Source organism: Homarus americanus, unplaced genomic scaffold (genome assembly GCF_018991925.1).
Source record: "Homarus americanus isolate GMGI-L3 unplaced genomic scaffold, GMGI_Hamer_2.0 scaffold37032, whole genome shotgun sequence".
In the NCBI taxonomy this organism is placed as follows: Eukaryota; Metazoa; Arthropoda; class Malacostraca; order Decapoda; family Nephropidae; genus Homarus; species Homarus americanus.
The window spans coordinates 9791881-9805406 of record NW_024731852.1 but is presented as its reverse complement, the minus strand read 5'-3'; the positions used below and the strand labels follow the sequence as shown (position 1 = coordinate 9805406).

The 13526-nt window shown below is 38.8% G+C and overlaps 1 protein-coding gene across 4 annotated transcripts in view; it reads right to left on the bottom strand.

Annotated features, from left to right (window-relative positions):
* Nucleotides 1-9699: 9699 nt before the first annotated feature.
* LOC121868046 overlaps nucleotides 9700-13526 on the bottom strand; it is a 41554-nt gene continuing 37727 nt past the window's right edge. For 3 of the 4 annotated variants that reach the window (XM_042368310.1, XM_042368307.1, XM_042368308.1), the window contains exon 9: nucleotides 11887-12025. Coding sequence is in view for 1 of the 4 variants with exons in the window: in XM_042368309.1 (XP_042224243.1) it covers nucleotides 11720-12025 (306 nt within the window). In the remaining 3 variants the exon portion in view is untranslated. Of the gene's footprint in view, nucleotides 12026-13526 lie in introns of all 4 variants that reach the window. The other variant, XM_042368309.1, reaches the window with a different exon arrangement.

The window sequence follows — 13526 nt, the reverse complement described above, 5'->3', positions numbered from 1 at the left end:
CTCTTGCACCTTAACACCACTTCCCTAAAATCTTAAGGATTGTTTCTTACATTCCCTAAATTCCCTTTTCACAATGTTGAATCTTAATTTACACTAAGACACCACTCTCAAAGCTTTGTGAATCTTTCCATGCTGATGTAAAAATTCTTACCTGCATGTCTTAAAGCATATCCATATACTGTACCTGTACACCTGAAAATCCTTTTCAATCTAGGGATCCTCACACATCCCCACAGTAAATTTTTCCTTGTGCAATACACCTTTTCACATATCCGTCGAGACATTGTTACATAACTACAGTATTTGACAAATTTCACAACCGAATGACAATCTAAAATAGCTGTTGGTGGTATGTCATTCTCCAATTGTTACATTCTCAAACTATATGTAGACTGTTGGTTTATTGTTCACGTCTGTCAACTTCATAACTTATGTCAATCACTTCCTTTAGCATGATCGAACAGCTATTTTAGATTGTCATTCGATATGTGTTCTGTCATTCGGTTATGAAATTTGTCAAATAGTTATGTAACAATGTCTCAACGGATATGTGAAAAGGTGTACTTCCGTATATTCTTTCCTGAAATTTTTAAGTGTCTTTTTTTTTTTTTTTTTTTAATTTGAGGATTTTCCTAAAAGGACTATTCTCTTTTCCCAAATATTTTTCCCTTTGTCTCTGGGGGCCTTCTTATCACATCCCTGAACATTCTTGCCCTAACACTGCTGATTCTTTCACACAACTCATTCTTGTTCAACACAACCACGTCTTCCTTCCATATGACACTTAAGATTTTTGCCCTAAGTATCCAAAGTTTTGCAAAAATTTAAGTTTACTATTGCATCTGTGCATGTTCACTTGGCATAAGCCAATGACATACTGTACAGTACTCCTCAACCTTTTAAACCCAGTTACTGGACTGACTTGTGCAGTTTACCTTTTAACTTTAATTGCACTATGTAAATCTGTTTTAATGAATTACACTGGACTCCTGATAAAGAACATTTCATAAATCATTCAGACACAAATTGTTTTTATTAATTTTTCTTGAAAAGACTTAATTCTCATAAATGAATGAGTGCACAAATTAAAAAAAATGGAGTTGTGCAGCTGGTGGCAACCCTACAATACAGTACACCCAAAATGCTTAATATCTGTATTAAAGAATGTTAAATGCTGCAGTAATAAAATTAGGAGTAGCTTTGCAAGTGGTACTGCATAAATTACTGTACGTACATAAATTACTGTGTGTGTACAGCACACACAGTAATTTATGTACAATTCTGAATACAAATCTTGTTTTAAGTCATTTTCATTTCCCACTAAAGACAGCATTTCTGAGCATGCCTCCATAATCTTGGTACTGTACAGATACAGTATTTTGATTTTTGATGTCACAAATAAAATGCAAACCAAAGACACAATACTCACCGTGATGCTGCATTCTTACCACACTCCAAGTACAAAATTAATTATCATATTGTTTCATTCCAATTCTATTTCTGTAAGTGAATTTTTCAATTTCAGTTTAAACAGTTGTATTAATTACTAACCTTGTCCAGTGTGGTGTCCTGAATTACTCTGGCTTTATCTATCATTGTCACCAACTGTTTTGCTTTAAAAGTAAAATAGACTTGACTACACTGTGAAACAAGGTATCCCTATATCTATCGTCCTGGTATGTCACTTGCAAAAAATAGTAAGAAATGAAAACATCAGTTGATTTGCAAAGACGAGAATGATTAATACCAACACGCAGAGAGGAAAAGTTAGATGGGTGACCAGGACTACCTACATGTGAGATGAAGAGGTGGAAGAACAAAGTGTTGAAGTTTATAAGGTACATTAACTGGGAGTAGTGTTTACAGTTGTTCATGTACAAGGATCCTGTATCATATTGGGTATAGAAAGATAAATAGTTATATTGTCTTATTGAGATTATTACCAAACAAAATTCTTTACCAAATATTTTAAATGGTGGTGTTGGCTTTCCCATGTTTCAGTACACTTACATAATCAGGATTCTACATGCCTAGGAGAAGACATTACATGCGTCATCCTTCTTGGAATAAAGAAAATTATGTATAAAGCAAGCCTCTTCCAGATGTGTTTTAGTGGCCAGAACCAAGAACAAATATAGATTATTTTTATAGTTGTCATTCATTTACTTGTACTAGTGGAACAGATGTGTGCTACTTTGGTGTCACCTTTCTATAACATGGCATCAAGATATCCATCGCATTTACCCCCATCCCCATACACCACCCAATGCCATGTTTTATTGTTATCCACACACACACTTTCTGCATGTTCATCCCCTCTTCAATTCTTGAACATCTTTTTAATTCCCTCCTTATATACCCTTTTCCCAATAACCTATAAATTGCTGATTTTCCCTCCTGCAGTCTGTGATCCAATTTGTCACTCATTGTGTTATTTACTGATACATCCACCATTAGATACCTGAAATAAGCCATATCCTTCATTCTCTCTCCACTTAATCTAACATTCACATCTCCCTATATCCCTTATCTTCTCATTCTACTTTTGATCATATTCACTATTATCTTCCTCCCAAATGCACAGTCTTCCAAACTTATTCACTGACACTTTTGAATTATACAAACAGCTATGGCCTCACTTTCAATATGCATCCTTTATCACTATTCTCAAGATTTGCAACATTCTCTTGGTTGACAATCCCTTATCCGAAATCCTCGGGGCCAGATGTGTTTCGGATTTCGGAATTCAGAATGTTTTTTTTTTTTTTTTTTTTTTCATATACTGTACAGGGATCAGCCTACCAGCACAAGTCACCCACCCCAATGGGGCCTGGGGTAAAAATGTAGTAGTAGTAGTAGTAGTAGTAGTAACGGACTCTTAATGTAGGGTCTCGACGAACCTAGTGAGTATACATAACTGATATTACACCAGTGAGACCATATAAATAGTGGTTATTTGTGCCAAGGAAATATAAACTAGTGCCTGGTGTGACAAACTCTTGTCCATAGTGTATCATTCTGATGTATGGATGGTCGCTATTAGGGGGGGTAACCTACACACCCACGCGCGCACGTATGCCCCTACTACCTGGACACACCAGTCCAGCCTGTCACCTCTCCGCCCTTCCCTCATAAGAACCAGTATAATCTTGTGCCTGGGACTAAATCAGATGTCCGGAGGCGGACGTTACCGTCGCCCAAGGTGCTGGTCACTATGCCTGGTAACATTCCTTGCTGCGTCTGTGCTAGCCCGAACCAAAACTGCACAAATTGTGTTTGTGCGAGAAATAACCGACCATGTGTGAATTGCAGGAAGCTAGACCAGTGTCGGAACCCACGTCGCAGGGAGCCGACACAGGCGGCCACAGTGGATATCGCCGGGACCCAACTACCCGATGATATCCGAAATGATAGCAGTGAGTCTACTCAACCCGATAATGTAGTACTAATAAATGCTGCTCCCTCAGTAGCAGGTGTCCACGAGGAGAATGAGAGACAGCCGCCTCAGTGGAATGGCATGTCGATGGAAAATGCAGGCGTATGGGTCAAAGAAACCTACTCAGAAATTGTCAAGTGGTCGCCCGCTAACTTATTTGAACCACCCAAGTGTGCGGCCACCAAAGAAATGATTCGGGAGATGACTCACTTCATGACTGATTACACTCAGGACCGCTTCCTCGCCCCCCTAGCTCTTCAAATACTGGCAATAATACCACATCTATTTTGTCAGAGGACACACACAAAGGCTAAGCACAAAGAAAATGTGGCAGCAATGAAGAGAAGGTTGACAATGTGGCAGACTGGGGCCCTAGATGATCTCCTATGTGAAGCAAGAACACTGCAGGAGAGACTAAAATCTACGGGTGACGGAAAGCAAAACACCGATGACGTGGCAAGAAAATTTGGAAACAAAATGCGTGTGGGAAAAGTGTCTCTCGCGGTAAGATCTCTCACACATGAATCCTCCGGTGGAGTGATGCCAATAAACAGAGCGACATTAAAACTATTGAAAGAGAAACATCCCCCTGCAAGCGAAGATGAAGGCATCAGGCTCCAGGGTGCTTATATCCCACCAAACGCTGTCCTGTTCGAGAAAATAACAGGAGAGATGGTGTGGAAAAAGGCACTGAAGACTCGAGGCGGAGCCGGCCCTTCAGGTCTGGATGCAAACGGTTGGAGAGTCATCCTCAGCACAAACAAGTTTGGCCCTGTAGCAAGCGATCTCTGCACTGCCATTGCCACCCTTGCAAGAAAGCTTGCATCCTCTTGCTGCCATCACCTCCAGGCTCTGACGGCCTGCCGCCTTATTCCTCTGGAAAAGAAACCAGGATGTAGACCTATAGGGGTGGGGGAAGTGCTGAGGCGGATCATCGGAAAGTGTATAATGGAGGTGGTAAAGGATGATGTCAGGGCAGCAGCAGGGAACCTACAAGTGTGTGCTGGCCACCAGGCTGGTGGGGAGGCGGCCATTCACGCCATGAGATTGATATTTGAGCAGCGTGATTGTGAGGCCGTTCTCCTGGTGGATGCTTCAAACGCATTCAACATACTTAACCGCAAGGCGGCACTGCACAACATCAAGATCAAGTGTCCTAGCTTTGCGATGTATGTTGAAAATTCGTATAGGAATCCTTCAGACCTCTACGTAGTAAACAACAAGGCTCTACGAGGTGATACCATCCTACAGTCGACCGAGGGAACAACACAGGGAGACCCCGTTGCAATGGCAATGTATGCAATAGGCCTATCAGTGCTCCAACAAGAAATAAAGTATGAAACAACTGGGGTCAAACAAGTGGCATATGCTGATGACCTCACAGGAGCAGGAAAAGTGGAGGACATCAAAAAGTGGTGGGACCTGGTAACATCGCGAGGTCCACAAATAGGGTACCACCCAAACGCCAGCAAATCCTTCCTCATCGTGAAGCCAGATCATTATGATCGGGCTGTGGAGGTTTTCGGCGAAAGTGAGGTCAAAATAACTAAGGACGGCCAAAGACATCTAGGCGCAGTAATTGGCACTACGGACTTCAAGACCCAGTACGTAGGGGGAAAGGTGAACGAGTGGGTTAGCGAAATCCATGCTCTATCGGAGATTGCTAACACAGAGCCACATGCGGCCTTTGCAGCATTCACACATGGAGTCAAGCATCGTTGGAACTACCTGATGCGTACCATCCCTGAGATCCGACCCCTCCTCCACCCTTTGGAAGAAGCAATCAGTGTCAAGTTCATTCCCAAACTAGTGAAACACCACGACTTAACCCCAGTAGAAAGAACACTTCTTGCACTTCCACCAAGACTGGGAGGGATGGGACTAACTAATCCAGAGGAGATTGCTGACTCTGAACATCAAAATTCACTTAAGCTCACGGCAGCCCTCACTGACCACATAATAGCCCAGAATGCAACAGGGGAAGTGGACACCAGCGAAGTTAATAAGATCCGTAGATCCATTACAACAGATCGGCAGCACTGCCAAAATGACATGTTGCAGCAACTATTGCTGCAGGTTCCAGAAAATTTGACAAAAAAAGTAGCTATAGCGCAGGAGGTGGGCGCCTCGAACTGGTTAACTACGTTACCGATAAGGGCAAATGGTTTCAGCCTTAACAAACAAGAATTTACAGATGCCATTGCTCTAAGGTACGGTTGGCCAGTAGATGGTTTGCCCTCCCAATGCGTGTGTGGCTATTCCTATGATGGCGATCACGCCATGGTTTGCAAGAAGGGGGGCTTCATATGCATGAGGCATGACGAGGTAAGGGATCTCACAGCAAATATGTTGAAGGAAACCTGCCGGGACGTCATGGTAGAACCGACCCTCCTTCCACTGGATGGCGAGATCCTCCAACACAGGACTTCAAACACATCTAACGAAGCCCGTGTGGACGTCAGTGCTCGAGGATTCTGGACGCGGGGACAGCGAGCCTTCTTCGACATCAGGATTTTTGATCCCATGGCCGTTTGTCACCGTAACCTAGCTCTCGATGCTGCACATAGGAGGAACGAGAACGACAAGAGAAGGGCATATGGGGAGAGAATTCAAAATGTCGATCAAGGCAGCTTCACTCCGCTAGTGTTCACAACCTCTGGTGGGATGGGCCCAAGCGCAAGATGTTTCTACGCCAGACTCGCGGAGCTGATCTCCGAACAGAAGCAGCAGCCCAGAAGTTATGTCACAGCCTGGATGAGATGTCGACTGTCCTTCTCTCTCCTTCGGTCGGCTTTGCTCTGCCTCAGGGGAACGAGAGCTTCTGCCCCTACTCCGTCAACTGCTGCAGATATCGACTATGAGGCTACAGTCACCGAATGCCGCATCGATCTGCGGCTCAACTAATTTAACACAGATAGGATAGTTGCTTATGTATTAGGATAGGTTAATATTAAGGTAGTAGTAGTAGTAGTAGTAGTAGTAGTAGTAGTAGTAGTAGTAGTAGTAGTAGTAGTAGTAGTAGTAGTAGTAGTAGTAGTAGTAGTAGTAGTAGTAGTAGTAGTAGTAGTAGTAATAATAATAACTATTATTATTATAATAATTAATAAAAATTAATAACAATAAAAATAATAACAAATACATACAAAAACAAAAAAAGAAATCAAAAGTGAGAAACGATATACATTATGTATGTTGTGTTGTCAAAGTAAGAGAAACAATTGAGACCCTGTAATTGTGTGTAAATGGGGCAGAAAGTCAGATCAGCAACCTGGGATTTGGCCAAAATTTTTGTGTTGCCACATGGCAGAAAGGTCTACCATTTGACAACACATTATGCTTCCAATATTTTCCCAGGCAGTAGTACCTCCCTGTTAAAAGTATTATTAGAAAATAATGTTAAATGATAGGACCTAGTGAGATGATGTGGTTAAATACTGTAAAGCTGTACTGGGCAAGCTTTATACAGTATTGTAATAAGTGGTCAAGTCGCTATTTATGATAGGGTTGTGTTCCTGATAACCCTAAGTAAATTGAAAGGCTTTTAACATGGGTTTCAATGGGATATGTTCCTGACCTGGCCAATGCAAACATGTATCACAGAAATGCTATCTTACACATATTAAATAAATAAAAAATAAAAAATATAACAACACTCGCCACATTAATAATAACAAGCCTATTGCTAAACAATGTATAACTTTATCTCCAGAGACACAGCCTTCCTTGAAGCCTTGCCTTCCCAGAGGCGGGAGTCAGCAGTAGGACGCTTGCTAGTTATTTTCAAAGTTACAAAGTTACTGTCACTGATCATTTCAGTCACCAAAACAAGAGCAAAATCTGAATTGTAATATTTTCCTCTCACCAATAATACAAAGTATAACAGCTATCACAAGGTTATGCAACAATTAATAACAATAACATTTGTTACATGAGCAGGGACAGATGCAACCACATTGAAACAAAGCATGGGACTGTAATGTGCATGGTGGCATCATAGAACAGATGATAATCTTTTGGGGGATAGTAAACCCTTGATAATTCGGCCCCTATGAGGGGCTCTGGTATTGCCGAATTATCCCAAATTCCGAATTTTCAGGGCACTTCCCCCCCACAATAATACAACAATAAAACAATATTGACCCATAGATGTGTACATGTAATAACTAATTTTCAAAAAGTAACACTTACCAGCACTGCAGGTGAAGAATAAAGTATCGTAGTAGGTGACAGAGGCATGGTAAGTGAGGCAGGTGGTGGAGGGGGGATGCTACGGAAACATTAAATGGTGCAGCACTTCTGTATACAGTACCACTGTAATTTGGTCACTTAAAAAAATAAAGAATAAGTTCAAACAAAAATAATTGTTTTTCTCTACGTATAATTCAAGTCTGTATGTGAAAAGCAAGTAACTTATATCACTCAGGATATTATCATCCATCCTCGGAAAACTGGTTTCTTTAATAGAGGAAAAGAATAAAAATTAAAATACTCTAATGTGATTTAGAAATACTGTAAAGAAATTAAAATATAAAACTATAAAATAAGAAAAATGAAGCGCATAGGTGTCTGTGAGAGGCAAAAGTAAGTGGAAGCAGTGAGCTGCATTGTGTGGCAGACTTACCCGCCTCCCTAACTCCAATGTAACGTCATGGCACACACATACACACACACACGTCTCTGTCAGCTGGTTGACTGCCTGGCTGAACTGTGGCATTGCTTCGATAATGGTTTGAGTGTGGAGGGAGCTATTTTTTGTACATAAAATGTGCTATTGTATTTTAGTATATGCTATGTATCAATTTTACCGTTTATAAAAGCAATTTGTTGAAAAAGCAGTTACTGGTATAGCGCTATCGGTGTCATAAATGACTTCAGTTGTGTTCGGAATGTTGGACTAAATTTGAATTTTTACTGAACAGAATCAAAGGGGACAAAGTTCACATACCCAGAAGACTCAGATAGTTGGAATTTTAATAAAAGGAATTGCACTGTAGATTAAATAAAGTCTATGACACAACTCAACAGTAACAGGTGAGTCGTACCCAAGCTAACCTTCACACAGCGAGGTCCCAGGTACCCAGTGATAACTGCCCGTGAGACTCGGCACCACCAACTATGTGTTAATCCGTCCACGATAGGGAGGCCTGGGACACCTCACTCAGTTGAGTGAGTGAGGTCCTGTGACACCATCTGTGAGGGAGTTACTACACTACGTGTCTGCTGTTCAACACCTCAGCGCACATGATTAGCGTGACCTCCACTGTAAACATTAATCTGTATGTTCCTTTACTTTTCTCTAATGAAGGCTTTTGTTAAACCACCAATGTATATAATAAGTCATTTATGTCCAATGTATATTTTCAGCCTTCGGGCTGCAGAACTTTTTCATTAAACCGTTAATTATTATTATTATTTTTTTATTATTTTAAAAGTGGAGATATTCTGCATACAAAGAAAGGCCTAACATGAATGGGGGAGGATGTTGGGTGTCACTGGGTCAGTACCGCAGGAACCAAATTTTACCAGGGGGTGCTGAATATTAATTCTGGTGTCCTATATACTGTATGGTGCAATGTATAGCACCTTATACACATCCATGTACTGGGTGGAGAGAGAGAGAAGGTGCGACACACACAGGAGCACTGACTAACCACAGAATGTGTGCAGATGCTCATCTGCCAGTGGTTAGTCAAAAAATTTCTAACAGCCTCGTGGATAGCTGAATTTTGAATGCGAATCTTGAATAAAGGGTCAATAATAATTCCGGGATTATTTTATGTAACCTGTTTTCCCCGAGGTATTTTTAAATAAACTCTGAGAGTATATCAGTCAAGTTATATAAAATTCCAAATTATCAAATGCCGAGTTATCCAGGGGTTTACTATATATAAAAAGGGGTACAAAAAAATGTGACTACATAAAGTATGCAGAATCATTTGATACAATTTACTCTATTCTCGTTAAAAGTGGAATGACACTATATGGTACTAATTTTTAATCATTACTGCCAAGATAACAAGATATCTTACCAAATACACAAATTTAAACATATTCTCTCTATCCACTTAAAAAAATAAAAAAATAAAAAAAAATAAATAAAAATAAAAAAATAAAAGTAATATGCAATATTACATGGTCTTAAACTATCTAAGAGCACATTAACAGAATATAATTTTTATCCGAATAAAATGTCTGCCTTACACAGAAGAAAAATCCCATGTAAAATGTATTTTACAGAGAGTGCAAGGTATGGGATAAATGCATCGTCTTTCATTCTTTATTTACGTTAAAACAATCATACCGATAACATAAATGAGGTTACAATATATTCTTTACAACTATGAAGGGACTGGATATTCCCATAATAAAAAAATTGGACTTCACAACATTATTATATAATATACATATTATAAATGGAAACTTGAAGAGTATTTCTTTGCTATAAGAGGCTAGATTAACACCTCTCCTTCATAATGACAGAGATAGCAATGGCACATAAACCCTTAAAGCTCCAAAGTGGCCATCTTAATTTTGCGTTGTTATTTCTGTTTTTGCAATTGCACAGCAAAACTGTTTTTAAGAGATCAATGGTTGATGTCATGGTTTTGAGCTATTTTGCATTAATTACATCAAAATCAAATAAGAAGTTGTGAAAACTGTATTCTAAACAACTTCTACTGTGAAGCTACTTAAATAATTAAAATGCTGCTCAATCGAGGTAGAGAATACTCTATATTTTCAAGCATCAAGCTTTCCTTGGTCCAGACTCAGTACTCTTCCTTTTTAATTGTGTAATGATCTGTATATTACCTAAAAACAAAATAATTTTGATTAAATAAGATTAGACTGAACCAAGAAAAACTTGGGAATTTGATCTGCCAAGCCTAGATGAGCAGGGTATTAGGACAACTACATCACTACACCAATACACTAATGAGTGACTTGTCCAGACATCTCTGTGTAGTAGTTTTGCTATTACCATGCATATCAATCACCTTGAAGCCTCCAAAAAGTGTTCCTGAAAACAATACTAGCAATCCTATGTACACATGAACACTGGCATAATGTTTAACACTGCCTGTCATCACCGATGATTACTTACTATTACTTCCTGTTTTTAATAAATCTAAGAATCTCCTTATTAATGAATTAGATATATGATGAATATTTTCTCTGATGGTGCTGTAACAATATCATATATACAAATGCACCTAAATTATCAACAGTCTTTCTTTTTGATATGCAAAAAGGTTATAAATAATGCAAAGCAAAACTTCCAATGTGCAAAAACAGCTCTTAACAAAACTGTGAATCAACTTTTAAGTAAAACTCTCCATACAGTATTTGATATATGCATTTAGAAATATTAAATAAATACAAGGTGACTTTTCAAGATGAGTTTGACTCACACATCAAGTCCTGCACAAGGAACTGTCATACCTTAAATAGATTCAACACAAAGGACCTTAGAGTAATATGTATGGAAGCTTTTATATCTTTACAAGACAGTTTAATCTCTAGCTTCTCATGAAAAAAATATCAATAAAAAAATCATCTATACATGTATGTGTGTATGTATTGTAAAATTTACATGCATTGAAGATGAACACTGTCCAACGAGAAGGAAGACCACAAATCCTCTCAGGGTGATACATCAAGCAAGAAGTGTACAAGAGCAAGATTCTATTTTGTGCGGACACTGATCAACTTAGCATGATACAAGGTGCTTAATGGTCAAGCGCCGAGGATAGGAATGGATAAAACATTTAGAAACTGTGAGTAAGGTGTGCCCCTATAACTGACAGTGTCAGTTAGGCAATTGGTAAAAATGGATGAGAGGCACAAATATTAAAGAAATATAAAATTTAAACCGTGTAATGCTTTATCATTCTCAACTTACGATTGCAGAGTAATTATAGTCTTCCTTATGAACCACTGTTTTGGTTATCAGGATGAAACAAGTTGATGAAACACCTATATTAGACTTGTTTTATCCATATGTAATAAATCTTGTATAAAATATACAGTGCAATTACAGTCATACTTTGCAAAGTAAAATGTAATTCAAAGTACCTCTAGAACTAAATCATTACACTTTTCCTAAGGAAAAGGAATAACAAAAAATATTCCTGTTTCATATCACCTGCAAAATCTGGCATGTAAGAATGTTTGCACAGATCTGCATATTATCTCCATAAGCTTCTAAATCACAGTCCATAACACCATTTAACAGACAATAATCACATTAACAATTGTGACCTTTAAATTATCTAGCATCAATCATTATTCTGATTCAGAAGCAGCCTCCAGTGAGCCTCTTTTGACAACATTTGTTTGAGAACGGGACGAAGATCTTGACAATGACCCTGTTCCTTTTCTACCCTGGGAGTTGACTCTTGCCCTACGCACGGAGCCTGTTCGAGTCTTTGGTCGAACTGAATGCTGTCCTTGAGAAGTAGAGGCAATAGAGGCTAAAGAAGAGTGTGAAGATGACTCTGATAACTCTAGCTCAGTATTCAGTGACATAGTAGATCCAACTCGTTGAGCTCGTGCCCATTCAGCACCACGAGTCACATCTGCTGCATTAATCTGAAGTGAATAACCAAACAGAAAATATAAGAATCATGGAAATTTTTGTATCTTGATGATTATTACACATACTGTATATCTCAAGATCCCATGCACAGTCAAAAAAAAAAAAGTACCAACCACCCTGCCATGCGTAACAATATGAAACCGTGTGAAAACTGTAAAAATATTCCTGTGGGTACCAGTGTCAGTTAGTTTTTATCGTTCATTTTCTATTCCATCAATCTTGGGGTGTTCAATACTTATTTTATTGAGTGTACATTTAGCTAAACTCTGTGACAAATATGAATCCCTCTTGGCATATGATATCTGAATCTAAAAGTACATTTACATTGCAGGTAGTGTCATCATTATCACTGTTTCAGCCATTCTCCTTGCTTTCATGGGTTAGCCGACAGTGGAATGGCATACTGTATACAGTAAGTGGTATATGATGGTTGACATTTAGCTTAAGATATTAATGTTAACTGGAAAGAAAAATAGCTATCTTACAGGTAAGATGATATTTTTATAACTGTTCCATTTTTAATGCAATTCTATCCTATTACATAATGCAGGTAACTACTGTAATCATTTTATAAAGCATGAGTGTAATTGAAGTACAAGCTACAAGCACAAATGCTAAATGTATACCTAGTAATGGTTATATTAAATATTTACCGATACAGGTAACTCACGTTATACGTGCGTTTGATTTAAGCGTTTTTGGAATAACGCGATTGTTCAATTAATACCAAAAGCTAATTTAAGCGCACCTATTTTGGAAATAATGCGCTCAAGACAGTTTAAATTTGCCGCATGTATTCACCTGGTCGCCTGGCAGTAGAGTCGCATGTGATGCCTGGTGAGGTGCTTAAACTATGAAGTCGCAGTCATATCAACATCAACGATTTTAATATTATTATTAATAATAATAATTATTATAATAACGTAATAATAAAGATTATTACTACTAACGATGAAGATAATGATGACAATGAAGTATTCTGTACAACAAGTGTGACGACGTCCAACAAGCTTCCCGTGTATCACTTTCTCAGTTCACACCAGCACTACTTTTTCTGTGTTTTCATTTACATTGTGTGTTTTTAGTGTTAAACGCTGTTTTCCCCCATTGAGCATGTCTGGAAAACGTTCATTTGCCTACTCTGGGGTGTCTAAAGCTAAAAAGGCACGAAAAACAATCACAATGGACGTGAAATTAAATGTGATTACCCGCCTTCAGAGAGGAGAGCGTGCGTCAGAGGTTGGTCGTGCGCTTGGTTTAAGTGAGAGCACTGTTCGTACCCTATAATGGTTCCCCTAACCTGTACCATTTACATGTATTCTTATGGGAAAATTATGTTTAATTTAAGCATTTTTAAATTAAGCGGTGGTTTTCAAGAGCGTAACCCCCGCGTAACACAAGAGGTGGGTGTACTGTATAGTAAATGGTCATGTTACTTATTCCCAAACCAGTGGTCCTGGGAAAGAGGATAACTTGCACCTGAAGTAATATATG